Raw genomic sequence first — 26,629 nt, forward strand, 5'->3', positions numbered from 1 at the left:
TCTTTCTTGCCATAAGTGTGAATAGTGATTGACAAACGGCACATACGCTGAGAGCTTGAGCGTCTTCCAGGGCAAGGTCCTAATCTTTTTGGAAATGGGGACCAAGGGCTTTGTGACCTGAGAGAACAAAATGTTGATGAGCCATGCCACTGCACAATGTTTAATTCTGCTATTAGTTGCATATTGCGATAGACAAAGAACAACACTCAGAGCATGAGCATCTTCCAGGACAAGGTCCCAATGTTTTTGGAAATTTTCTTCTACAGCAGAGATTGGCCAGTGTCAGTGTCCACAAAACAGTAGCAGTTGTGTGTGTGCTAAGAGAGGAGAGGGGAAGAACAGGACCATGTCATGGGGGAGTTAAACATTTTCCTCCCTGTACCATTCACAGCCTGACAGAGTTTTCCCTCAAACAGCTATTTCTGTGGCAACTTCCCTCCCACGGGGTTAGTAGCTCTTTTTTGGTGGTGGTAAAAGATGTTTTGTAGGCACACAACATTTACCTTCACCCAGTGCTTTTTTCCTGGGGGGCGGGGTTACACAGGGGTTACAGCATACCCCTAAACATTCTGTGACTCTTTGTACTTTTGTCCATTTACTGTATTTTTTTTTCCTGATTTGCACTATAAAATGGTGATTTTCTTGAGTCAAAATGAGAGTACCCCTAAACATTTTTAAAGGAAAAAAACAGGTATTGCCTTTACCATGGAAAGGAAGGGTTAAGCTTCCCCTTTCCCTCATGCCGAGGTCCTGATCAGGCTCTCACCGCCACGACACAGCTATTTTTAAGAGAAGAGAAAAAAGAAAAAACCAGGGACATTGTTAACCTATTGCCCATTTTGGCCTGAGATCTCCTCAGGGCTGGTAGGGTAGCATTTTAAGAGAATGAAAAGAACGCATAGAGCGGCAAATTCTGACTCTACTGAATTAAGGAGATGCCCCTAAACAGAGAGCACTTGCTCTCCTGGTGCATTTTCATTTTAACTGAAAATATTTATACCTCAGCAAAACAAAACAAAACAAAAAAACCTGAGGCAGCTCACAACACATGAATACACAATAATACCAAAAGAAACAATATGGCAGCAGATGAAGACAGCTGGGAATGGCAGCAACATACACGCTGACGTTTCCCTGATGAAAATAGGGATATACTATTCAATAACAATACCCTGGCCTGGACAGTCCGCCACTGTGGCTAGGCCTCGGCCTTCTCGCAGCCTATTCTCGTGGCCCACTCAGCCTCGCCGCGGCCACCAGAAGTGGTACACACCTGCTTCATTCAGGACAGCTGAGTGGCGTGACTTCTGTGTCTTACCTCAGATCCCTTCGATCGGCTCCCCTCCTTGGGATCCCGGCTCAAGGAAGTTTAGGCCTTTAAATCTCCCACCCTCAGGTGAGGGATGCGCCATCCTTCACACATGCAGCGGCAGAGGCCTCGGCCCATAGCTAGTCAGCCAGATACAGGCCTGGTCCAAGATGTTTTGGCACCTGAGGCAACCACCAAATGGTGCTGTCCCCCTGCCAGGGGAGAAGCAGGAAGCAAAGCTCTACCATCAGGAACAAGGCGGCAGGGGGCGGGGAAGAAATATCTACGTATAATGTATTCCTTGGAGGTCAGATCTGCAGCCCCTGTGGCCCCTGCTGCCTGAGGCAGTCGCTTCACCTTGCTTCATCCTGCCCCTATAATCCCTATGGGAACAAACAAGAAAGAAAGACATGCATTCCCATAATATACACCAGCAAATACACAAGCAGCTCAGGACTACACTTCCATTCCTGTACACTGTACATCATTGTAGACACTGGAAACTGACACCAGTTTGTCACAAATGACCTAAACATTACAGATGTGTCCCTAACCACGTGCTTTTTAAACATCCTGAAGAAAAACAATCGCCCACATTAAGCACCTAAGTTAAACTCAATATAAATTGCTTTCATCAGCAGACTAGATAACATAATGCAAAGACTAGTTAACATAATGCAAATACAAGTCCAACTCAAGTCTTGCACGCAAGCAATACCAGCCAAAGTTACAATTATCAGTGGTATCAGGATCCTCTTTCTTCACCTTGCTATATGTTCAGCTGCCTTTATATGTTGCATCACCAAGAATATAAAATCACTCGTTGCTCTTCTTCAGGGCTATAGATCTCCACATTTGTTCTGCTTTCATCTGGCACCATCATGGAGCTGTTCGAGTGGACCCTGTTTTTACTAATCGTCTTGCTAACTGGGGTCCTTTTCTTTTCCCAAAGGAGTGCCACCTGCAATGTCTACTGCAAGATGGTGTTTTTCTATGGCTCGATTACACTAATGACTACTCTGTCCCCTTTGCTGTTATTCGTGGGACGGAGAGTGGAAAACATGGCGTGAGTAGACAGCCTTGGCTCTATCTGCAACTTTTGGGGATGGTCACATCTCTGGGAGCAAAGTGAGTCTTGGTACCAGGCACATTCACCTCCTCATGAAACAGGCCAGGGATTGCCAATTTATTGAGCCTAGGAGACAGGATTTTCCCTTGCAAAGTTGCTTGGGAATGGGATAATCACTCAAAATACTCTGCATACAATTCTGGTTGATATCCCTCAAGAAAGTTATTGTGCAACTAGAAAAAGTGCAGGAAAGGAAACCCGGGATTGCCACTTTCTCTACAGACCATCTTGGGTGTTAAGATCAGCACAGGAGTCCCTCTTGGTAGGTCCACTGCCCACAGAAGTTGAGGGAGGTAGGCCTAGGAAAGAGCATTCTCTGTAATGGCCCCTGAATTGTGGAATTCCTTCCCCAGAGAGGTATGCCTGGCACCCTCACCACACCAGGCCTTTGGCACCTGAGATGTATGTTTTCAGGACTTCTTGCAAGTATAGTTGGTTTTACTAATAATCAAGCAGGAATAATATAAAACAAAGAACTTTATTTTATACAAGCTTGCATAACTCACTCTGTCCTGCTCTGCCTCTGAACTACTTGTGCCGAGTTACTGCCGGCTAGCTGTTCCCTTAATCTGTGACTTCTTGTCCTAATGCTTTTACTTAGTTCCGCATACATGGATACAGGACCCACCCTATTCCTGTGACTGTAATTTGCTTTGACTGGTGTTTTTTATACTGAAATTGAATTGTTGTAAACCCGTCCCTGGCCCTGCTGGTGAAGGAAGGAAGGAAGGAAGGACTGTACTTTTCCGTGTATAAGACGAGGTTTTTTTTACTCTAAAATAATGTTTAAAAATCGGGGTCATCTTATACACGGATAGTGCATAGGGGTCTTGGACTGGTGATTGGTTGCAACCGCGAGCTTCAGCTTGTCAGTGGTGATTTGGTGGGTGATTGGTGGCTGTGGCAATGGCTGCTGTGGATTGTCTGGCACTGCGGCAATTGGTTGGTAGGTGGGCATATGCTTGTTGGCTTCTGCGACGCGAGTGATTGTCGGTGTTTGTCAGTCGGCTTAGTGATTTTCTGCATTCCTCCCCCCATCAGAAAGCTCAAAAACCCTGGGTAATTTGAGTCCTCCAAAATAGGGGGCGTCTTATACACGGGGGCATGTTATACACGGAATAACACGGTAAGTAAGCATGGAAGAACATGGCAGAGGTGTCTAAAATTATGTGTGGGGAAAGTGGTTAGAGAGAGGATTTCTCCCATCCTCATAACAGGAGAACCCTCCAATGAAGCTGAAGCACCTTGTTTCAAACAGCAAAGAGACAGATGTGCTGCTTGAACATTTGGAATGCCGAAAGGAGAGGAGGCTCAGCTAGTCATTTAAGTCTGTCCCAAGCCCCCCAAAGAGGAGATCCTTGCTTCACTGGAAATGTTTAAGCAGCGGCTGGGCAGTTGTCTGTCAGGTATGCTGCATTTGCACTAAGTACTGAGGTGGAAAAGTTGACCTCCAAAGTCCCTTGCAATTTTAAAACGCTATGATTCTATGCATAAGCCACCTCATAACAGTCTGTCTTTGTTGTTGAGTTCCCCGTCCCCCCGAAAGAGGATTCCTTGTAGGAAGCCTATTCCATGTTAGAACTTGATGAAATTAATTGGCACTAGCAAATAACAAAATGATTTTCCTGCTTGGCAGGGGGTTGGACTGGATGGCCCTTGTGGTCTCTTCCAATTCTATGATTCTATGATTCTGGTTCTTTAGTACAATGTATGTTTCCAGATTCCCTGATCAACAAATTCAGGAAAATTAAGCCATTAATCATACTTGATAACAGAATGTCGCCTAATCAAATGAAAATTGTTGAAGTCTTGATCAGTTTGGACACATAAAAGTCTCTTTATATTGGGCATGCTCACTTTTATAATATTAATAATGTAAATGCAAAGCAAAGTCAAGATGACCCATGAATAAAAAACAAATCTGAACCATGTGACTTTATATATATACTAGCTGGCCCTGCCGCGCATTGCTGTGGCTAATCCCTGTGATTGCCCCCATCCTGTCCTGATCCATGATCTATTCTGTTTGTCCCCCCCCCATCAGCTTATCCCTGTGAATCCCCCAACTCCCTCTTCCTGGTAACCCCCACCCAGGGGAGGTGTGGTTCCCTGGGTGATCTTGGTATTTGGGGGTGGGAGGGGAGGGTTGAGGAGAGGTGAGGTTCCTTGGGTGGTTCTGGTATTGGTGGGGGAGGGTTGGGTGGAGGAGAGGTGAGGGTCCTTGGGGGGGTCTTGGTATTGGTTGGGGAGGGTATTGTGGGTGGAGGGTCTTGGGCAGGCATCCCCAAACTGCGGCCCTCCAGATGTTTTGGCCTACAACTCCCATGATCCCTAGCTAACAGGACCAGTGGTCAGAGATGATGGGAATTGTAGTCCAAAACATCTGGAGGGCCAAAGTTTGGGGATGCCTGGTCTTGGGGGTAGAGGGTTGTAGTGGGGGTTTGTGGTGGGGCGGGATTCCGAGGGGGTTAGTGTCCATGAGGGTCATGGGTCTTTGATTGTGGAGAGGTATGTGGAGGGTGTAAGTCCGTGGGGTGTGGGGGTGTGGAGTGGGTTTGATTGGGGGGAGGGGGTCACGGGAGTTAGTTTGGAGAGGGATAGGGCTGTTATGGAGGTGGCCTGGTCCGTGGGGTTGGCGTTATCGGTGATGGCAGGATCTGTGGGGTGGGGGATTGGTGTGATCTCCAGGGCGGGGGTGGGTCCCGGGAGGGGGCGGGATCGGCATGGGTGTGATCCGTGGGGTGTGGCGTGGGGTTGCTCAGGGGGAGGGGGGCGCGGGAGGTAGTTTGGAGAGGGCTAGGCCTGTTGTGGAGGTGGCCTGGTTCGTGGGGGGTGGCGTTATCGGTGATGGCGGGATCCGTGGGGTGGGGGAGTTGTGGAGGCGGCCTGGTCCGTGGGGGTGGTGTTATTGGCAGTGGCGATATCTGTGGGAAGGGAGGTGGGGGTGGAACGGTGTGATCTCCGGGGCGAGGATGGGTCCCGGGAGGTGCGATCCATGGGGTGGGGGTGTGTGGAGTGGGCTTGCTCGGGGGGGAGGGGTTGCGGGAGGTGGTGGGAAGGGGGGCGGGATCCGTGGGGTGTGGGTGGGTGTGGAGTGGGCTTGGTCGGGGGTCGCTGGTATGTGATCTCCTGGGCGGGCGCGGGTCCCTGAGGATGTGCAGGGGTGGCAAAGGGCAGGGTGATAGACCCAGACCTCTGACTCCCTTACATATACTGTAATTAAGGGGAGGGTAGCTGATATCTGTTCATGGCTTTCTACGCCTTAGGCTGCTGTTCATGGTCCAGACAGACACCCCCAAACTGCGGCCCTCCAGATGTTTTGCCTTACAACTCCCATGATCCCTAGCTAACAAGACCAGTGGTCGGGGAAGATGGGAATTGTAGTCCAAAACATCTGGCGGGCCGAAGTTTGGGTATGCCTGGTCCAGGAGCAAGGCTGTAAACAAAGGTGATGGCATCAATCCTACATGTGGAACACTCTGAAGTATTGCTATGGATTTGTAATACTGATCTCTAAATCAGATTAGTTGCTTGGACGAGAGTGTGTGTCTGTTCTGGAGAGGCAACGAGGTACAGGTGACAGGGAGAGAATGGTGAACCAATACCAACATAGAAAGAACAATGAACACACTTAAATAGCATTAAAACACTGATGAAAGGGGGTTGAATCCAGACCACAGCAGCAGCTATGACCAACAAAATATGTATAATTTTGCTGCAATAGAAAAAAACAACAGCACTGAAATAAATATAATGTGAAGCCACATGAAGAGACGCCTGCACAGCAACAAAAATCCACACAAGTCTGTCACAGTGGACATTGAGATGAATAGCACAGAACTGGTAAGAAACAAACTTCTGTGAAATGGAATCAGCTCAGGTTATGATGAATATATGTTGCAACGGACTTTCCTAGCTTCATATATCCCTACCTGACATTGGCATTTTTTAAGTGCCCTCCTGCATCTGTTGTCATTTTTCAAACATTTAATTTGTTTACTTTTTTTGCAGCAGCTGTTAGTGGTGTTTTATGGCGGTCTGCCCTGTGGGAGATGGAGGCAGGCACATATAAAGACATATGTGCATGGAAATCCTAAACACAAATGTAGTCCCAACTGGCCCGGGATCCCCCTCCCACAAAGGAGTTCTATGCACCTGAGAGCCCTTCGCACCATTGACATACACACTACTGTGGGTGTGTGGGGTGCCATGAGTACCCTGAATTCCTGGGTGCCAGATCCTGTTAGGATTTCAAGCTCCCCGATGCTGATTTTATTATTGGTATATTTCACACACCTGTCTGAGTGGACCCTGAGTGGAGTGTGTCTGTGAAACTGTACTTTAACTTTTTTGCTGCCCTGTTTGTTCTCGGAGCTGGAGAGAACAGACACCATAATGCTGTTGTCTATAAACATTCTGTAAATAAATAATAGTTTAGAACTACGATGCCTATTTCCTTTTACTGTGTCAAGAGAGAAGGCTAGTGTGCATAAATCAAGTTGGTTTATGTCGCTGGAGAAGAAGGGGATGCCTTTTCCAGAGCTATGCGCACCGGAGGATGCAGGTAGCCTGGAGCGCTCTCCCAACAGATCCTCCCTTAAATTGTTAGGTTCTGGGTTTCAGTCAGTGCTTTGAGTATTAAGGTGAACCATTGGATGTTAGATTTACCAGTGTAAAAATACAGGCTAAACCTGCTTTGTTTTTTTCTCCGACCACGGAACCCCCTGGCAGATAAGCCATTAAGAAACGAAGACCAGAGCTTTGTTAGCAAAGAGAATACAGTTTCAGAATTGCTGTGGGGCTGATGTAAGCGACCAGTTGGGGTGGGGTGGGAACGTGGTGGGATCAGAGCACATTGTGGGGGTGCGGAATAAATGTCCTCTCGAGTCTGCAAGTGGGAGGGAGAGACGCAGAGCCATGGCCGAAGTCTTTTTAAAGTCTGAGACAGACTTTGCACATATGGGAGACATGTGAGATTCTCTTGGGCTGTAAATGCTGGGAACCCCATTCCCCAAACTCAGGTTGTATATATGTGTAAATAAACTATATATCATAAAGACACCACGGTCTCCACTTTATCTCAATCCCAAAAGGAAACACAAACCCTGGGTAAGTGCAGAGACCCCTGAAATCTCACTCTGCTGTAAGATTGGGATGGAGTGCAACAATATGCCTACTGGTTTATGCAGGGGCAATTGGGCGGGGGGCAATCCTACCCCCTCCCTCAAAATGTGTGCCTGAATATGGCTTACAACATAGAGTGAGGAAGCTGAAACCCTGGACTACAGCTCCCAGCTGGACTACAACTCCCAGCATCTCTGACCATTGGTCACACCAGCTGGGCTTGATGGCAGTCAGAGTCCAGCGACAAGGAAAAGCCACAGGGTAAGCCCCATCTCTGTCTTGGTCTGTGAGAGACTAACCAATGGCAGCTTTAGCAGTCATTTCTGGGCTGGGACTGTTTTCTCAGAGACCTGCTGGGTGACCTAGAGAGTCAGTAGCAAAGTGGGAGTTGCGACAATTGAAGGTGGCAGGGAGGGGATTGTATTTCCTTCTTCCCAGTAATTCATCTCTTTTATTGTATTTTGTCCACAGTGTAAGCTTCCTCAATAATTTTGCTTAGGAGTCAAGGTATGAACATGCAAATAAATGCAGTTCCGTGGTGTTCCTTGTTCACACTGACCAGCCTGCCTGCCTGTTTTCTGCCCCCTGCAGGATTATTTGCTTTGTGATGCGGCAAATGAAATATTTCCTTGGTGTCAAGATCACAGCTCAAGGCTCCGAGAATCTGAATACCAAGGGGCCGTATATGGTTGTAGCCAACCATCAATCCATTCTCGATTTTCTGGGTATGTTGCTAGTCTGTTGCTTTTGGAATTTTTCATTGAAACTTATTTGGAAAAGTTGCAAATTTTATTAGATGAGATGTGGGAGAAGGAAAAGGAGGGTGGGCTGCAGAACATGCACCCCCCTCCATCCGCTTATCTAAGCCCAGGAACTCTCAGGGCTGCCCTGTCTCCTCCTTCTTCATCATGGAGATCTGGACAGGCCCTCATGGACACCTCCCTCAACGCCCCACCATCTTAACCACAGATTTCTCCCTCTCCTGGTCCTCAAGGGGCACTGGTTGCTCATCCTTCCATCCTGGCCCTGCCCACGGCTACTCATGGCTCTGCCCGAGGCCTGTATGTCTGCAACAGAATGGTTGTCTCTGACCCTCTTGCAGGAGAGGAAGGTGGCAGTGTAGACTTTTGTCCATTCTGGCAAAATTTGTAAATCTGGCTCTGCTGTTCTCCATCTCCAGCTTCAGGGAGGAGGCAAGATAGGAGCACAGCATGCATTTGAGAGGAGGCAAGAGATGTGAGCTTACAACTCAAAATCAAATTGGTGCCAGGGTGGTGGTGGTGATTTTCCTAACTAAAAGATAATTGCCATTCTAGGAGAACAATGGAGGTGTTCATGGCGAGATCCGGCATCTGTTTTTCTAGGAAAATAACACTGGAAGAAGGGCAATATTTGCAATTTATTTCACCACTAGAAAAGCTGAATACATGTCCAGGAAGATGGGTTGGGAGCAGGGAAGATTCAGGAAGAATAATTTCTAGCCACAAAGCCTTCTCCACCAGGGAAGTGTCAGAATGCAAATGACCCAAAAGCCCCGTTAACAGTCTTCCTTTCTTCCCAAGTGATAGCGGAGCTATATCCTGGCCGCTGTGTGGTACTTACCAAAAAGGAGATGATGTACATGGGCCCCCTGGGCTTCACCCTGTGGATTACCAAATTCATTTTTGTCGACCGCAATAATAAGCGCTCAGCCAGAGACACCATGGATCACATCGCACGGACCCTGCTGCAGCACAACGTGAGAGAGGGGTTCAGCTCAGTGGCAGAGGAAGTCGCTTGGGCACCCGGAGCGAAAACATTACTTGCACCTGGGGGCGGGGCGTCACTACGTAGTGCGCATGCGCAGCATCTCTATGTACCGACGCACACATGCGCACTACGTAGCGGGTTGCCAGCGGCACCGCTCCAGCGCTGTACAGACATGAACGGAGGATCAATTACATGCGGCTGTAGCGAGTAGAGGATCCCAGTACCGTCCAAACGGCGCTGGAGCGGCACTGCAACGACGCCTCCCGAGCTGCCCAGTAAAAAGCCTCACTCCGCGGCTTGATTGCTCACCTTTGCTTTTTTCCTTCCTGCTCGGGCTGTGGGTGGAGGGGGGTGGGAGGGTACGCTTCTCTTGGACCGTGGCTGGGCTAGGCTTGGGAGTTGCTGGGGCCGGGGGGCGCGCACCGAGTGTCACCCCCTCCAGCGTGGCACCTGGGGTGGACCGCCCCCTACACATCCCCTTGCTACGCCCCCTGGTTCAGCTCTGGGAGGGGAGTAGCCAGGAAAGGATGGCTGGTGGGAGAGGAGTCAAAAGGACCCTATGAGAGACTGCAGCAGCCCCTGGGATGGGGCTAGAGTGCATGCTTTGCAAACAGGATGGCTCCAGCCGCTGGCATCTCCAGCTAAGAAATATTAATTTAAGTAGCAGCATGTGGTGGGGAAGTTTCTGTACCCAAGCCCTTGGAGAGATCCTCACCTGGTAGCATAGCATAGCTGCCAAGTTCTCCCTTTTTTAAAGGGAAATTCCCTTATGCTGAATAGGCTTCCTCGCGAGAAAAAGGAAAACTTGGCAGCTGTGCCTGGTAGAAGGCAGCTTCCTGGGTTCTCGGGTGGTGAAATATTTTGCTCTGCGCACCAGATATTTGGAAGACGATTTTGACAGGTGGGTGAGTGAAGAAAGGATGTGTGCCATGCATGACTATAAGCAGAATGTGGCATCAGAGCCATCCACCCCAGGGAACAAATGAGAAAAAATTCTGCCCTACTGAGGAACTGCAGCTGTTCCTGGGGGCAGAAGGGCACCCAGGGGTATGCATATCCTCAGTCATGATGCAGTCTCATATTTTCTAACTGGTTTCCTAGCTAGACTGTTAGCAGCTTGAGTGACAGGCCAAAATACACCGGAAAGAGTGAGGAAATAGTAACATTTCACTGTGATCTCCAAAGATGTGGTCCGTGTACACATTTTAATCTGTGGCCTTTTTTCTCTCCCCCTTTCTTATGCAGCTGAGGGTCTGGGTTTACCCAGAAGGCACCAGGAACCGGACGGCTACCATGCTTCCTTTCAAGCGAGGAGTCTTCAGTGTGGCTGTGAAGGCTCAGGTAAACATATGAATTGTGAAATAGGTATTTGTCTCATGTGGTGGATTTCATGGGGAAGCCCATGAGTCAATCAAAGCTACATCTTTGGTGCCAAAACTTGATTAATCACTCAGATCGAACTGATCTCAGATCAAATTGAGCTGCTCGCAAATGGAGAATCATTAGGCGGAAAAAGAAGCTGGCAACCTGCTAATTATGAACCCTGCTGCTGACATCTCCCCCTTTTTATTTCATCACAGTGCGGCCTATCCATCGTGTGTGTGTGTGTATATATATATATATATATATATATATATATATATATATATATATTGGTTTACAAAAGTACATGCCTTGTTTCTTTTCTCAAGTTGTACTGTCTTTCTTATACAGAAAAAAAAATCCTTCCAGTAGCACGTTAGAGACCAACTAAGTTTGTCATTGGTATGAGCTTTCGTGTGTATGCGCACGTCTTCAGATACACTGAAACAGAAGTCACCAGACCCTTTTATATAGTGGGAGGGTGGGGAGGGGTATTACTCAGAAGGGTGGTAGGAATGGGTGATTGGCTGATAGGCGTGGTAAACCTGTTGATGACTGTTAATGACTGCAATTGGTCTTACAGGAAAAATAGATTTATCATGAATAATGAGATAGGATTCCAATGTCTCTATTCAGACCAGGTCTCTCCATGGTTTTAAGTTTGGTAATAAGTTGCAATTCAGCAACTTCTCTTTCCAGTCTATTTCTGAAATTCTTGTATAGAATGTCCTGGGAGACTGAGGTGCTCTCTTACTGGTTTCTCTGTCTTGTGATTCCCGATGTCAGATTTATGTCCATTTATCCTTTGGCATAGGGTTTGGCCTGTTTGTCCAATATAGAGAGCTGAAGGGCACTGTTGGCATTTGATGGCATACACTATTTTAGAAGATGAGCAATTAAATAGTCCTGAGATGGTATGTTTGATATTGTTGGGGACAGTAATTGTGTTGTCCGGGTGTATGTGGCAGCAAAGTTGGCATCTGGGTTTATTGCAGGCTCTGGTACCAGTGTCCATGTTAAGTCTGGTGGTTGTATTATTGTGGGTGAGGACTTGTTTCAGATTGGGTGGCTGTCTGTAGGCAATGAAAGGTCTTCCTCCCAGAGCTTGAGAAAGAGAACTGTCATTGTCTATGAGAGGTTGTACCGTGTTTCTCCCTTTTTAAGACACCGTCTTATAACTTTTTTACTCAAAAAACCCCCACGGTGGCTTATTTTCAGGGGGTGTCTTTTTCTTTTTCTTTTTAAGTGCCAGTACAACTGGGACCCACTGGCTCAGGATGCTCGGCGCTCTCTTCCACGCGCTGCTGTCAGCGCTGCCAGTTCCGAGCGCCTGCAGGGGTGGTGGTGGGGTGGCAGTGCTTTAAACCCCCAACCCTATAGAAAGCAACGGAAGTTATGGACCGTAACAATCCTTAAGAGGAGCAGATCTTTAAAAAACCCTGGTAGCACCCTTGAAGCACAGCCTCCCAAAGCCAGGGGGAAGAGGTCTGTTTAGACAAAGGAAAGGATCGGGGGTGATTTTGCACCCCGGGACCCACAGAACTACTTTACAAATCCCAACCGGGGGGGTGTCAAATAGTGAAGCCCCACAGACCTGTAGCAACAGAAGGCACGTTCCGAAGCACCTGAGCTGTTCGGTTCCATAAAAAACCCAGGAATGGCAAAATTAACAACAATAATGGGGGGCGCTCTATCTAAAGAGTTAAGAAGGAATGGGAAAGTGTAGAGATATATATGGAAAGGAAAGTTAGTTAAAGATAAATAATTAATACTCGCAAGGGAAGAAATAACATCATAAAGGGTAATAATATTAAATATAAAATGAGACAACACAACAGAAAAAGCAAGTACAGTGGTGCCTCGCTAGACGAATTTAATTCGTTCCACAGGTCTTTTCTTATAACGAAAAATTCGTCTAGCGAATCCCATAGGAATGCATTGATTTTTTTGGATTTTTTTTTGCCCATAGGAACGCATTAATTGAATTTCAATGCATTCCTATGGGAAACCGCGATTCGCTAGACGAATTTTTCGCTAAACGAATTTGTCTAGCGAGGCAACCTCCGCTCGAAAAATCCTTTTGTTAAGCGAAAATTTTGTTAAGCAGGGCATTCGTTAAGCGAGGCACCACTGTATATGGCTAAATGAGATTGCACAGGGGTGAGGGAAGTGGTGAGAGAGGGAGGGGGGTAAGGAATGGAGGGAGGCAATGACTGGAGGGGGTAAATTGGAGGAGGGTATAGGGGGATGAATTAAAGGAAAATTGAGACTTGAGAAGCGCATGGTTTTTGTTTGCCGTGTCCCTTTGTTGTCAGGTTTTCGAAGGTGGTCAAGAGCCTAGTGGCTGCTAATTTTACTGCTAGATTGTTTGGTTGATGGTGTGTTGGCCAAGGTATTTGGGTGTGTCCTAGTTTGTCTTGTATTTCTTGTGTTGGTATGGGTTTGTTGTTTTTGTAGTAGTCTTTTAAACAGTGTAGGCCTTTGGCTTGCCAGGTTTTTATCTGGAGGTTTTGTGGGTGGTAGGACAGGGGGGTTAGTGGGGATGGTGATCAGTTTGCCTACTTTTCCCTTCTTTGCTTTAAGCATGGACTGTGTGAACTTGTTCAGTGCTGTGGGGATTTTCTTTACTTTGTTTGGGAGAAATGGGTATGCTGTTGTGGGGATGGTTTCTCTCTCCAAGTGGACCCATGGTTTTGTCTTGTCTTCTAGAATATACGGGATTATGTGATGTACATGGGTTGGCAATATATGATTCTATTTTGGGGGTTCCACATCCTCCTTATGATGACAGGAGGTGCAGGTATTTGGGGCTTATTCTTGGTTTTTTGTGTGTGAAAATCAACAAGTGTAGTTTTTTCTGCCACTTCGGGAGTTTGGTTGGGGGAATCCAGATTCGGAGGGTTTGGAATAAATAGGTTAGTTTTGGGAGGGTGATCATTTTGATCATAGCCATTTTGTCTGAGAGGATGAAATCTCTGTTGATTTGTCAACACAGGGGCTTGTAATTGTGGAAGTATAGTTTGTTGAGGTTTCTGGTTATTTGAACCTCTAAGTACCCGAATTTGGTGCAGCAGAGTTTTATCTTTGTGGTTGGTGAGTACCTTTTGGATGGTGGGTGGGGGTGGCGGTTGAAGCACATAACCTCAGATTTTGTAAAGTTTACTTGTAGGCCCGACACCATTGTGAATGTGTTGAGTTATTTAGTTAGGGTGGTTGCTGTGTGTATGGGGTCTGGTGTTGTGACCATCAGGTCTGCAAAGAGCCCTAGTTAGTAGGTTTTACCTCTTCGTACCACACCCTTGATATGTGGGGCTGCTTGGAGTTGGATTGCTAGGGGTTCCAGGGCCAAGATGAATAGAGACAGTGGGCATCCATGTTTTGTGCCTCTTTGGATTTCTATGGTATTTGAGTCTATATTGTTAATTCTGCATTTTGCTGAGGATTGGGAGTAAGGGTTTGTAGGAAGTTGGAGCCAAATTTCACACACACACACACACCATTTGAATGCCAATGCCTGTCAACTGGGGGAGACAACTCTCTCAAATATTTTATTGGGAGAATAAGGGACATTGGCCCCTCAAAGGTAGCTCCTGTGCATCCCTCTCCTGCTCCTGATTTTCACTCACATTTTCTTCCCTGGGGGGTGGGGGGTTGAGGGCACCAGTTTGTGGTTTGCCTCATGTGCCAAACTGTCTTGGGCCACCTCTGGTTGGGTCAGCCCCAAATAGAACCCTTGTTCCACCTCAGGTAAGAGTCAAACTCTGTAAGGCAAGACCATCCCCTGTAGGCTCACCTTCCCTGTTAAAACGTTGCTTAGCGCCTTCTGGGTCTCTTAATTTCCCACTGTCTTTTGCTACACAGATCCCCATAATCCCTGTTGTGACCTCCTATTATCAACAACCCCCCAACCTCAAAGATGGCCAGAGGCCTTTTTGGTGTAGAGGTGAGTCTAAATGACAGTCTTGCTTATTTGGTTTATACACTTCAGCATGAAGTGTGAATGTATATTTTGCTTGAAAGCCTTTTCCACTTGCTTTAATTTGAATTTGAATGCTGTATAAAAATTACAACCTTAATCACTATATGTCTTATTTCTGGTGTGTGTGTGTGTGTGGGTGTGTGTGTGTGTGTGTGTTTAGCCCAGTGTTTTTCAACCTTTTTTGGGCAAAGGCACACTTGTTTCATGAAAAAAATCAGGAGGCACGCCACCATTAGAAAATGTTAAAAAATTTAACTCTGTGCCTATATTGACTATATATAAAGTAATTCTCCCACGGCACACCAGGCAAAATCTCGCGGCACACTGGTTTAGCCACTCCTTTCTCCTCCTCCATACAACACTGCCATTTTCAACCTGTTCTGAAATTTATATATATATATTATTCCTTTATATACCCATGTATAGACCACGGTTTAAGGAATAGGCTTGACAAGGCAATTTCTGCATAGAATTAAGTTGCACTGTCTCTCTTTCTCTCTGCTGCTCCCTGCCACCTTCAGATAAGTGGACCATCCAGATTTTGCCCAAGATAGAAACACGAGGCCTTGGGACAGAAGATGTTCCTGCACTTGCTGACAGCACACGGAAACTGATGCTGGATACTTTCAATGAGATCAGTGGGCATATAGTTTTAGGGAAAGATACCAGAGATTGAGTGCCTCCTTATCATGGAAGCCTGGGGGGACCCACCAACCAGGAAGCTAGACAAGAACTTTGCTTCAGTCCAACAAGAAGAGGACAGAGGAAATGCCTCACTCCACCCAGACAAAACTAAGACCAGGGCCACCTAGTGGCTCAGCTATATGATGACATGATCCAGGCATCTCTCCAGCCCACACCTCTTTCATTTAAAGGAACAATTCTATATAATAGCACTATTGAAACGTCCGATAGTTCTGCTATTCAGTCACTCATCTCCGAATCTTTAGAGCTGTTCCTGATGATATGAATAGTAAGATTGCTGTCAGTTTTACAAGGATCAGACAGGACCTCAGAGGATAAGCATGGTTTTTCAGGCACCATTTGAGCATTTGGTGATTGTACTGTCTAAGGGAACATTTCAGTTTCTGCATTTGATCTCAACAGAAGATGACCTGAGTGTTTCATTTTCTCCTTGTACTGTTGTTGGAATTGGCCCTGTCTACTCCAGCAAGTTTGAGATAAACACTTTCTGCTAGCTCTAAATGTGGTAGTTCTCACACTGAAGTGTGCTGCTTATAGAAACATAACCTTCCTTAGCCTGGCCATTGGCAGGTGCTACATTGGGCTGAGATTCCTAGAGTTGGAAAGGTTGCTCTGATTTGTCGCCCAGCAATTCTGCAATTAGTTGCCCTGTAACTTCAAAGAGCAAGATGTGGGGTCCTTCTCTCTCCAGATTGTTATTTCAAAGCCCTAACAAAAGGACTCTACCGTCTTTATTTATGGACTTGACCTGAATGCAGAGGCCCCTGTTCCCTTTATAGAGCTACAGTGGTTTAGCAAATCAACTCTATTTTGCAGGGAACTCTGGGAGGGGAGGAGGCCCCAAATACCTGAAAGACAGCATACAGATCGTCCTGAGTGTTGTGTGATAGAGGGGGCCCACTTGGCATTTCCACACACACCCATCCTCAGAATTGCGTTAATTCCCTCCCCAAAGAGGTGAATCTGGCTTCTTCATTATATAGGTTTCAGACAGTGCTGAAGACATGCCTCTTTACCTTGGCCTTTGACACCAGAAACGTTTCTTTTCCACGCACACACTATTCCAGGGACGGCAATTGGTTTTTTATTACCAGCAGGCCCCAGGTCAGGTTATAGCTAAGGGCATGTAAACAAATATATATGATAATAATGGGTCACGGGTTCCCCATGCCTGCTTTAAAGCCCTAAACAGCTTTATCCATTAAGGATCACCTACGCCCAACATGCCTGGGATCTTGTGCCACACCTTTGTAATCGGGAATATGAACAAAGGGGAGAGGTGTGTTTGTCTTTGATGCCATACAAGGAAACCCTACCACTCTAAAAGAGTGTCAGCGATGCTGATAAGAAAAATAAAAGCAGGCAGAGAATAGTTAATGAGCAAACAATGTTTAATAACCAAGGGCAGACACCTTGAAGGGAGGTAACTCATGAAGAGGCCTCTCCATGGTGAGCTGCAAGTGGGCCAGGATAGCAAGAAAACAAGCCCAGGCAACGTTGTCCCAATGTACATACAGTTCACGCCACCAAACCAAGCACCAAGAAATCTGAAATTCCATGTGACATCACAAACCTGGTCACCTGCTGCTTGGAGACTCCTGGGGCACAGTTAGCTGTTCCACAATATTCTTCCGAGATTCTGACATGTTCAAGGGTGGCAAGAGGCCTGCTCACTTAGCAACCACGAAGCGGCAGGACAAAATGGTTTACTTCTTCCGCTGCCGGTGTTTTGGCTTCTGCTCCTTGCGTTTCTGGGCTCTCATGTCCTTCTTGAGGCGGCTGTCCACCACTTTGAAGTGGCCCTTGACTCCGGCAGGGCGCCGGACCTTCCGCCCAGCGCCCTTTTTGGCCACAAGGTAGGTCACCTGCCGTTTCTCCTTGCCTATCCCTGCCTTCTTGTAAATGCTGTTATTGGAGAGGGGGGGGGGGACACAGGGAAAGTGGAGAGTTACAAGCGAAAGGTTTCTCTTTGGAACCCTGTCCCAACTGCTCCAGAGTCTCTTGTGTTTATTTAGTTGCTATTTTACTTATTCAGTTCATATCCCACCTTTCCTCTGAAACAGGGAGGTTGTCGAGCCTCCCTTTCTTCCCCTCCTCACAACCATCTTGTGAGGTAAGTTTGGGCTACGAGACAGTGAGTGTCCCAGGGTCACCCAGCAGGCTTCATGGCAAAGTAGAGATTCGAACCATAGTCTCTGAGTTCCCAGACTGCTAACATTGCACCATGCTAGATCTCCAATATCTGTCTGGAAATCAGACCCCAGAAGCCTGGCCCCAACAAAGACAGTTATCAGCATAAGATAACTAGTTTCTCAGGTTCCAAGGGGACTGATTTAGCTACATCTGAAGCACAGCAGGCCTGACTTTCTCCAGAGCCTGGGTGGTTCATTCATTTGGGAACACTACGGAAGCCGCTCTGTAATTGGTTAGGAACGGTGGCTCTAGTGGCCTTGCTGTGGGACTGCAACTCCCATCAGGCCCCTGCCAGCAAGGCCTGATGGGAGTTGTAACCTAGCAACATCTAGAAGTGCCTCAGATCCCCCACCGCTCCCTGCAGTTGGAAGAATATTGCGATAACTACACACTGCAGACCTCAAGAGGAAACAGAATCTCCCTCTGCGAGCCCTGAGGAGTTTATGTAGCAACCCTGCTGTTCTCCACAGGAAGCACCCCCCCCCAAAAAAGCTGAAGACCTACCTGCGCAGCTGAGCAGCTTTCTCGCGCTCAGAGATGTCCACGGTGTTCACCACCGACTCTGCTTTCTTCTTCATCTGCTCCAGTTTCTTCAGCATCTGTGGAGAGGGACAGAGCAGTCAGGGCACTGAGGGAGAGGGCAGGCAAGCAGGGTTCCTGTGGGGTTTGGAATAAACCTGGAGAGCTGTTGCCAGTCAGAGAAGGCATTAAGGATGGACAGATCCTCTGATCCGGAAAAGGGCCGTTTCCCACACTGTGTGCATGAACGGGCAGCTTGCTCTCTTGCTTACCCGCCGCTTCTTGCGGGCCTTGGCCTCTGCCACTTTCTTGATGGGCCGGGCATTGATCTCGCGCCAGCGCTGGCGGTACTCCTCCACCGTCTGCCGATCCAAGGGCAGCTGTTTGCGCCGGTGCTGGTGCTCTTCCTGTACAAACCACTCGGGGAGCTCGCCTTCTTCCTCGTTGAAGGTGTATCTGAGGGCAGGAAGAGCCGTAAGCAGGCAGATCAAAGCAAGCGCCTGCTTCCCTCCCCTCCCTAAAATTAAAACTGGAGGCACAGTTCACTTTTTAGGATAGGGGAACGTTTCAAGCGTGCTTCCTTGCTCAAGGGAGGCAAGCTCCCAGAACAACCACTCTTGCAGAGACTCTTCACGGCTTTGCCTCATGACTGGAGGACCCAATTGCAGCAGGATTACCTGCTCACAGGTGAAAGTAGCCAAAATAAGACAAGATCAAATCAGCCGGCTCCAGTTAAACCTGCAGTTGGAGCCCCTCTACCACCACAAATAGCAGGCTTTACTGTCCACCTTCTACTTAGTGTTTAGTACCAATAAAGTATCTGCTTTTTCTCTCTTAATTGGGGCTCTGATGTACTGGTGATCTCCCCTGGTAATTAAAGTGTAACAGAGCATCTGTGCGTCAGGCTGCAGTTCTGGGTGCAAGGTCTTGAAGTATCTCACTTTTGTGGTGACACATGCTCACATGCAAATCTCTGTGTTAAAAGGTGATGAGGGACACATAGAAGCTTGCCAACACCTCCTACTCTCCATTACCTGTTGAAAGAGTCATCAATCAAATCCCTCTTAGCCTTTTTGGAGGCAGCAATGACTGAGCCCAGTGCCAGGCCCTCGGGGTCCAGAATCCGAGCTCGCTTCACTGCAGAGAGACAAAGGGTGCATTCAGATGTGGGGAATATTGTGTTAAGTCTTCCCTGTGGCCTTGGGACTGATAAACCACCCCACAGCACTAGAATCGGAGAACTCTAGAGTTGGAAGGAACCCCCGATGCTCATCTAGCCCAACCCCATGCAATACAAGAATAGCAACTAAAGAATCCCTAACAGATGGTCACACAACCTCTGTTTAAAAACTTCCAGTGAAGGAAAGTTTATCACATTCTGAAACAGTCTGTTCTACTGTTGAATTATTGCCACAGAAGTTCTTCCTAATGCTTAACGGAAATTTCATTTCCTGCAATTTGAATCCACTGGTCTGGGTCTTACCCTCTGGAGCAGCAGAAAACAAGCAGGGTCCATCTTCACATACTTGAAGATGGCTGTGATATCACCTTTTCAAACTTCCTTTTCTACAGGCTAAACATACCTAAATTTCATTCGGATCACTGGACATTGTCACTAAGCACTTTCTGCATATGCGGGCTTCTGTTCCTCTAAGATCCCCACATGAAAACAGCAGGAAAGAACTGCTGTATACTGCTCTAAATCTCATCATTTTACTCCTGAATTTTTCTGGGTTAAGTGGGCTGCAAAGAAATAAGTGCTAAACATGTGCCACAGTCCAGTTCACTATTATTATTTTTTTACAGAAGTTGTGTGAAAGCTCAAGTATACTGCAAAAATTCACACTCAGGGAACCGTAGGGAAAATAAAATGAATTGCCGGATGAGTGCAGCCGCAACAACAACATTTCAGACTGTCTTCCAGGCAGCTTCTCCAGCTCCGAGGTTCAGAGAGGAAGCAGAAGCAACCAGGATACGAAAACCCCCATTCTTGGCTCATCCTCACCTGGATCGTCAATGGGGACCACCTCAATGCCTCTTGGCTCTTCCTCTGACCGGAGCCGTTTTGATCCCTTGCGTGAGGCTGGCTGCTCCCTGAAACATAGAAATAAGGGAGTTATGAGATGCCTCCTTTCCCACGTCCTGTGCACATTAGGCATACTGCTCACCAAAATCTAAACAACATGGACAGCTGGAAAGGAACTCCCAGGAACTCTGGGATTTACTTCTCTGGGATCTCCACCAACGCTCCTACTTCTGAATCCAGCTCTGTTAGGTGGAGGCTAAAGTATCCTTTGAGGCTAGGAGTGTTTTTCAATGACCTGTCGCTGTTGCTGGATTGGGATCCTTTGAACATAGCTACGAATGCATTGCTAATCTCAAGGCTGGATTACTGCAATGCACTCTGTGTGGGGCTACCCTTGAGGTTGGTCCGGAGGCTGCAGCTGGTGAAGAATATGGTGGCTAGGTTGCTTGTGGGGACATACTACTGCCAACACACAATACACCTCGCTTGTGCAATTTGCACTGGCTGCTGATCCTCCACTGGGTCAAGATGGTTTTGGTACTAACATGTAAAGCCCTGTACATCTTAAGATGAGGGGCCTTGAGAGAATACTGCATTCATTATTTACCCAGTGGGCCACTGCGTTCAGCCAGAGAGCTTCTTCCAGCTCCAAGGTTAGCAGAAGCCTGCTCCACAATAACTTTTGGTGTGGCTATTCCGTGGAGCAGCATCGCTGCTGAGATATGACAGGTCCCCACGATCAGCACTTTCCAGAAATAACTGAAGACCATTTTGTTCCAACTGGCTGTCCGGGCTGGAGGAGTAGGTCTCTGAAGTAGGTGTCCCCCTTTTTGTATTGTTTTAAAACTCATCTTCTGCTGTCTGTTGTGCTGTTTTGTAACTGATCTCATGACAGTTGTACCTCATGTTACGTTTGCTTCATGCTATGTTTTTTCTGATTCTGTCCCGCGATGACCCAGAAGTACCAGAAAGGGTTACTTCTGGGTTTCGCCACTCATGCATGCACAGTAGCGCTAAATCGCGCTTCACACATGCACACAGGCACCAAATTGCACCACGCAGCTGCACAGATACGGCGCTTCAGGTTGCAGGCTTTTCACGTTGCAAACGGGCCTCCGGAATGGATCCCATTCACAACCAGAGGTACCCCTGTACATGCTGCATATGGTGATTGACAAACAGCACATCCACTCAGAGCTTGAGCATCTTCCAGGGGGGAGAGCTTTGTGACCTGAGAGAACCAAATGTTTAGCAGCTGCGCCATTGCACAACATTTAATCCTCTTCAGAGGTACCGGTAAGGTAGCATTAAAATAATAATAATGAAATAATGAATAGAGCGGCTAAGTCTCACTGACCAAATTAAGGAGATGTCTCTAAACAGACAGCACTCCCCTGCTATATTTTCAATTTAACTGAAAATATTGATACCTCACCTTTACTTGTAAAAACAACAACACCTGAGGCAGCTCAAAACACAATACACAATAATACCAAAACCAAGCATAACAATATAGCAGCAGATGAAGACAGCTGGGAACAGCAGCAATCCCACTGATCCTTGACCACAGCATAGTTTACTAGCTGTTTGCATTTCATCTGAACTAAAATCCCACGTTGATCTCAGCTGCAACATTGTGGGGGGCAATGAAGGCGATCCTAAGAGGGATTTGTGTAAGTGAGGCAACAGGGATTAAGCAAGAGAGTGCAGTGGAAAGAGAGATTTTTTAAAAGAAACCTAGAGCAGCAGCAATAGAGAAATAGAGGACAGTATCTGCAATCCACCAAAATCTCGTGAAAATATGCGGAAGGACTTTCTGGACGAAAACACAGGAATGTGACTTCATCTTCTAGAGCAGTGTGGTTGGTATGTTGAAAGTTGTTCACGTGGGATGTAAAATTTGAAAATAATAATAATAATAAAGATACGCATTTCTTTTTAAAAGGACTTCACCTTTCGTCATCGCTGTCGCTGCTGTCGCTCTCCCCCGTGCCAGAACCCTTCCCCTCAGCTGCACCTCTAGGCCCTTCCGGCTTTGGGACTACCTCCAGTGTCGTCTCTTGCGCAGCACCAGACCGGGGCTGCGTCTTTTTCCTCTTTGTATTTTTGGAGGCTGTGTAAGAGAAAACCACAGACAGGGTGAGAAAATCTCTCCCTCGCCTTCCATCAGTCATCCTGAACTAACTGGCCTGGGGCAAACGTGAGTGGGGGGAGGGAACGAAGGAGGAGGCTCAGCCCCAGAGAGTCAAGATTCACATACATGGATGCTAAGCGCGGTATACGAAATCCCTTCATATATATCAGCAGTCTATATTCACAGGCTTTTCTGCGATAGCAAATCAATCTTGAATACTGGATTCAATATTAGCTCTGAAGGCAATGTAAATCCTACCACTGTTCAAGAAGTTGCTAGCTCCACTGTCGCCCCTAAAATCAGCAGACACTGGAAGTCTGCATTTAGTCGCTCGAGGAACGGATAGATTTTGTCATCCTTCAGGCTCAAATATGTGGCTTACCTGGGGGAGGTTCTGCCTGGTTCTGGGACAGGACTTGCGCCTGCCCAATCTCTAGTGCCTCGTCAGCATCGTCGTCAATCCCAGCAAAAGCTTCCTGGCCAGCAGAAAACACAAAACAAAAGTCAAGGGGAGAGCTGGAAGCATCCCTTGCCCAAACAAGGTGCTGCTTCCTGGAATAGCTAGCTGCCTACTCTAGCTGCAGGGCACCCGTCCGGAACCCTGAGCCAATCTAACATGACACCCCAACAATGATGCTCTTAGCATTCCCACTAGACCAAGGGATGGGGAAGCTGCCACCCTCCGGATGTTGTTGAACTCCCAGCTGCCATCAGCCCCAGCAAGCCTGGCCAGTTGTCAGGGATCTATGGGATCTGCAGTTCAGCAACACTGGGCAGGGCCAGAGGTCACCCAGTCCTGAGCTATGCCATCATTGGTCATGGAGGTGGCCAAAGAACCGTATCAGAAGATGCTCACCTTGCCAAACCATAGACTCGCTTGATGTTCCTGCCGCTCCTCCTTGCTCTCCAGCGCCACCAAAAGTGGGTTCTCTGCCTCGGTGCTCTCCTCCTCTTCCTCTTCCCTGGCAACCCTGTAAAAACATTGGCGAGAACTCCAGCAGAGCTCGAAGCACTGGAAACACAGCAGACCCACCTGTAGCCCCCGGCGATGGGTGGGAGGGAGATTGGACTCACAGGTGTATTCCTACTGCTGTTGGGAGGACTAGGAACTCCTACTTGGGAGGGATAATGAAATCCCACCTAAGAGGAGAGGCATATTGAGAGGCTGTGCGCGCGATCGGGCTCTCCCCCTGCAGATTGGGCCCGCGATCGGATGCTGCCGCCACGCGCGTGATCAGCTTCTCGCTGCCACGGATTGGGCCCTTCCCGCTGCGGATCAGCTGCCACTGCGCGCGCAGTCGCACTCTCCCCACCACGATCCGGCCCCGTGATCGGCTGCCACTGCGCGCGCGATCGCGCTCTCCCCACCACGATACGGGCCCGCGATCGGCTGCCACTGCGTGCACGATCGCGCTCTCCCCACCACGATACGGGCCCGCGATCGGCTGCCGCACGCGCGATCACACTCTCCCTGGCGCGAATCGGGCCTGCAATCGCCGCTGCTGCTGTGCGTGCGATCCAGCTCTCCCCGCCGTCTCCGCCGCTCATGGGATCGTGCCCCCCCGCTGCTGCTGTGAGGCCGGATCGGGGCTCTCCTCGCTGCCTCCGCTGCTGCGGGATCGGGCCCTCCCGCCGCCCGCGCTACCTGCCATAGGGCTGGATCACGCTCTCCCCGCCGCGAACTGGGCCAGTGATCGGCTGCCGCTCTGCACGCGATCGCACTCTCCGCCCCGCGATCCGGGCCCGCGGTCGGCTGCCGCTGCACGCACGATCACACTCTCCCAGCTGCGGATCGGGCCCGCAATCGCCGCCATTGCTGTGCGTGCGATCCTACTCTCCCCGCCATCTCCGCCGCTCACGGGATCGTGCCCCCCTGCTGCTGCTGCTGCGAGGCCGGATCAGGCTCTCCCCGCTGCCTCCGCTGCTGTGGGATCGGGCCCTCCCGCGTTACCTGCCATAGGGCTGGATTGGGCCCCCGCCGCCCACGCTACCTGCCGATCTGCAATGTGCATAGGATTTCAGCTCCCCCCCCCAAAAAAATAGTCCGGCCCAGCACAGGGTCTGAGGGCGGTGGACCGGCCCCCGGCTGAAAAAGTTTGGGGACCCCTGTTCTAGAAAGTAGACCCTCGAGGTAGTAACTCCACCTGACTGCCCAGCCCCCCAGCTCCTGTCCTGCTCCTTCCCCCTTTCTCTTTCTCCCTCTCCAAGTTCGGATCCTTCTTTTCTACAGAAGGGGGGATACATGATCTTCCAGTACATTGCATTCACATTCAATAAATCATGTTGTGGAAAGCAGGTGGCAGTTGGGAGTTACTTGGTTATTTCAAATAGTTCCATCTTGACTGAGAAGGTGAGAGGTGTGGGGACTTCGTGCAGGAGGAGGAGCTTGTAAACAACACTTATTGTTCAAATGTTGCCAACCTGACAAGTAAAGAGTTTTATCTTCAACTATTTGTGTGAGGCATTTTTTTTAATATCACAAATAGATTACAGTTTGGCTTTCGATGTCAGCAATTTTGTGGTGTCTCTTCCCCCCCTGCCCCGCTTCTAGCAATCGTTCTAGAAAGCAGACCCTCAAGGTAATAATTCCACCTTATTTTCCAGGGCCCCCCCAGGCTACTGTGCTCTCTCTCAATCTTCAGATCCTTCTTTTCCACAGAAGGGGGAGCCATAATCTTCCAGTAATTTTCACCCCCAGGTTTAGTGTTGCTCAGGTGAGGAGACCATCTGCAGTGTCTCCCTCCGCCTCTCTCCAGAACGCCAAGCCAACCTCATTACTGGAGCCAACCCGCCTTGCATTCTCCCACCCCCTTGAGTACCTCGGCTGTGGGGCCTGGGCCCGCTTCATCTGCCTCGACCGCTCCTCAACCTCCGCCATCTCCTCCTCGTCCAGCTCGCTGGCCAGAGACATGTCGTCGTCAGAGTCTCCCCCTTCCGAAAGCGAGAGGTTGTCGTCTGCACTTGCTGCTGTCGCCACAAAGGTATCTGCTGCTGCCATGTCTCCTTGGAACACCTCATTCAGCAACTGGAAGAGGAAGAGGCACAAGTGTGTGTATGGGATGTGTCAAAGGAAGGCGGGACCGTCTTAAGAGGGCAGTTCTCCTCACTGCTGGGAGCTACCGCCACTCTTCCGAACAACTTTACCCAACCTGGTGCCCTCTGGATGTTGCTCACCCTATGCAGACAGTGTAGTGCAATGGTTAGAGTGTCAGACTAAGATGTGGGAGACGAGGGTTTGAACTCCCACTCAGGTGACCTTGGGTCCCAGGGCTGTTGAGAGGGCACTTTTTTTTTTTTGGTAGGGTGAGAAAGAACCATGTATACAACTTAGAGCTCCTTGGTGGCATATAAATGTACTAAATAGACAAATATGAATGATAGAAGTTCTCCTTGTTTATTAAGGTGTTTTTATACTGCCCTTCATTGCAACAGGCACAGGGTGATGTGCAACAAAACACTACAAAACAGAATACTGTACTTAGCAACATCATTCAAACTTAAGACCCAAATATCTGAAGGATCACCTCCATCCTTACAGACCTTTTTGTGTGTTATAAATGGGGGAGAGGGACTCTTGGTAGTCCCACCACCCTCAGAAGTGGGCATTCTCCATGGCAGCTCCTAAATTATGGCCTTCCCTCCAAGCACATGGGTGGGCCAAGCATTATATAGGCTCAACGGGATATGTGAATTAGGAGGAACTTGTATCATCCTTAGAACTGGCTTTACTCATTACATCTCTCTACCTCTAGAAGCTTGATGAAAGAGGTGTGTCTCCACCCGCTGCCAAAACAAAGACACTGTAAAGGCACATGACAGCTGTGGAACCACCACCAAAAAGGCTCTTCCACAGGCTCCCGCATTGCCCACCTTCTTCAGAGCAGGAGCCACCGAGTGGGCCTCACCTGCCAGTAACAATGAAAGGCAATCACCCATTCTGGCTGGGGGGCAGTGGGAGGCAAACAATATCTGGAGGGCACCACGTAGTGGAAAGATGGACTAAGATGGATCCTCCAGGGCCCACACTTTGAATGCATGTTTGCAACGCTTCCTGCTTACCTGACTTTTGCTGATGGCCCGGAGGGAGAACATGCCGGTGTCAGCGTCATCAGCGACAGAAACACCGGGAAGATCCATCTTGAGCTCAACGCGCTCTCGCTGCCGCCGTCGCTCACGCAAGATCTTGCGTTTCTTCCTAGGATTGGCAAAGAAAAAGATGGTGACGTGGGGGGTGGAGACCGTAGGAATGGCTGGGGCAGAAGGCAGAGGGCCCAAGTAATAGTTGGAGCAGGAGCCAATGGCAGACAGAGCCAACTAATGCCACTTTCATCCCCTGCTGAGTTCATAGAATCATAGAAATGTAAAGTTGGACGGGACCCCTAGGATCATCTACTCCCACC

At 48.5% G+C, this 26,629-nt stretch overlaps 2 protein-coding genes across 4 annotated transcripts in view; one reads left to right on the forward strand and one right to left on the reverse strand.

Moving 5' to 3' along the window:
* Nucleotides 1–20,075, forward strand: LOC118095156 (1-acyl-sn-glycerol-3-phosphate acyltransferase alpha). 3 transcript variants are annotated; one of them, XM_035136183.2, is made up of 6 exons: nucleotides 1–2,375; nucleotides 8,154–8,287; nucleotides 9,125–9,300; nucleotides 10,557–10,652; nucleotides 14,535–14,616; nucleotides 19,876–20,075. In XM_035136183.2, exons 1-6 carry the CDS (start codon nucleotides 2,191–2,193, stop codon nucleotides 19,884–19,886), a joined length of 684 nt encoding a protein of 227 aa, XP_034992074.1. In that variant the 5' UTR covers nucleotides 1–2,190; the 3' UTR covers nucleotides 19,887–20,075. The 3 variants fall into 3 exon arrangements, with proteins under 3 accessions (XP_034992074.1, XP_034992076.1, XP_034992073.1); XM_035136185.2 differs by lacking the exon at nucleotides 19,876–20,075 and adding an exon at nucleotides 15,174–16,673 and having other exon boundaries at nucleotides 1–2,437; XM_035136182.2 differs by lacking the exon at nucleotides 19,876–20,075 and adding an exon at nucleotides 15,174–16,673.
* The window catches only part of FTSJ3 (FtsJ RNA 2'-O-methyltransferase 3), a 24,329-nt gene continuing 14,430 nt past the window's right edge, over nucleotides 16,731–26,629 (reverse strand). The window contains exons 12-21 of the mRNA XM_035136176.2: nucleotides 26,289–26,424; nucleotides 25,049–25,254; nucleotides 23,086–23,200; nucleotides 22,612–22,705; nucleotides 22,049–22,208; nucleotides 20,075–20,163; nucleotides 19,104–19,206; nucleotides 18,342–18,525; nucleotides 18,055–18,149; nucleotides 16,731–17,262 (exon numbers count right to left, since the gene is read on the reverse strand). Coding sequence (XP_034992067.1) covers nucleotides 17,064–17,262; nucleotides 18,055–18,149; nucleotides 18,342–18,525; nucleotides 19,104–19,206; nucleotides 20,075–20,163; nucleotides 22,049–22,208; nucleotides 22,612–22,705; nucleotides 23,086–23,200; nucleotides 25,049–25,254; nucleotides 26,289–26,424 — 1,381 coding nt within the window. The 3' untranslated portion in view covers nucleotides 16,731–17,063. The remainder of the gene's footprint in view (nucleotides 17,263–18,054; nucleotides 18,150–18,341; nucleotides 18,526–19,103; nucleotides 19,207–20,074; nucleotides 20,164–22,048; nucleotides 22,209–22,611; nucleotides 22,706–23,085; nucleotides 23,201–25,048; nucleotides 25,255–26,288; nucleotides 26,425–26,629) is intronic.

This window comes from Zootoca vivipara, chromosome 13, assembly GCF_963506605.1.
Source record: "Zootoca vivipara chromosome 13, rZooViv1.1, whole genome shotgun sequence".
Taxonomy (NCBI): Eukaryota; Metazoa; Chordata; class Lepidosauria; order Squamata; family Lacertidae; genus Zootoca; species Zootoca vivipara.

Excerpts from the sequence above, each read along its gene's own strand:
- LOC118095156 (XM_035136182.2), top strand. The coding sequence starts at position 2,191 with ATGGAGCTGTTCGAGTGGACCCTGTTTTTACTAATCGTCTTGCTAACT. Across the intron at positions 9,301-10,556 it reads GGACCCTGCTGCAGCACAAC|CTGAGGGTCTGGGTTTACCC; the intron begins GTGAGAGAGGGG and ends TTTCTTATGCAG. Across the intron at positions 10,653-14,534 it reads GTGTGGCTGTGAAGGCTCAG|ATCCCCATAATCCCTGTTGT; the intron begins GTAAACATATGA and ends TTTGCTACACAG.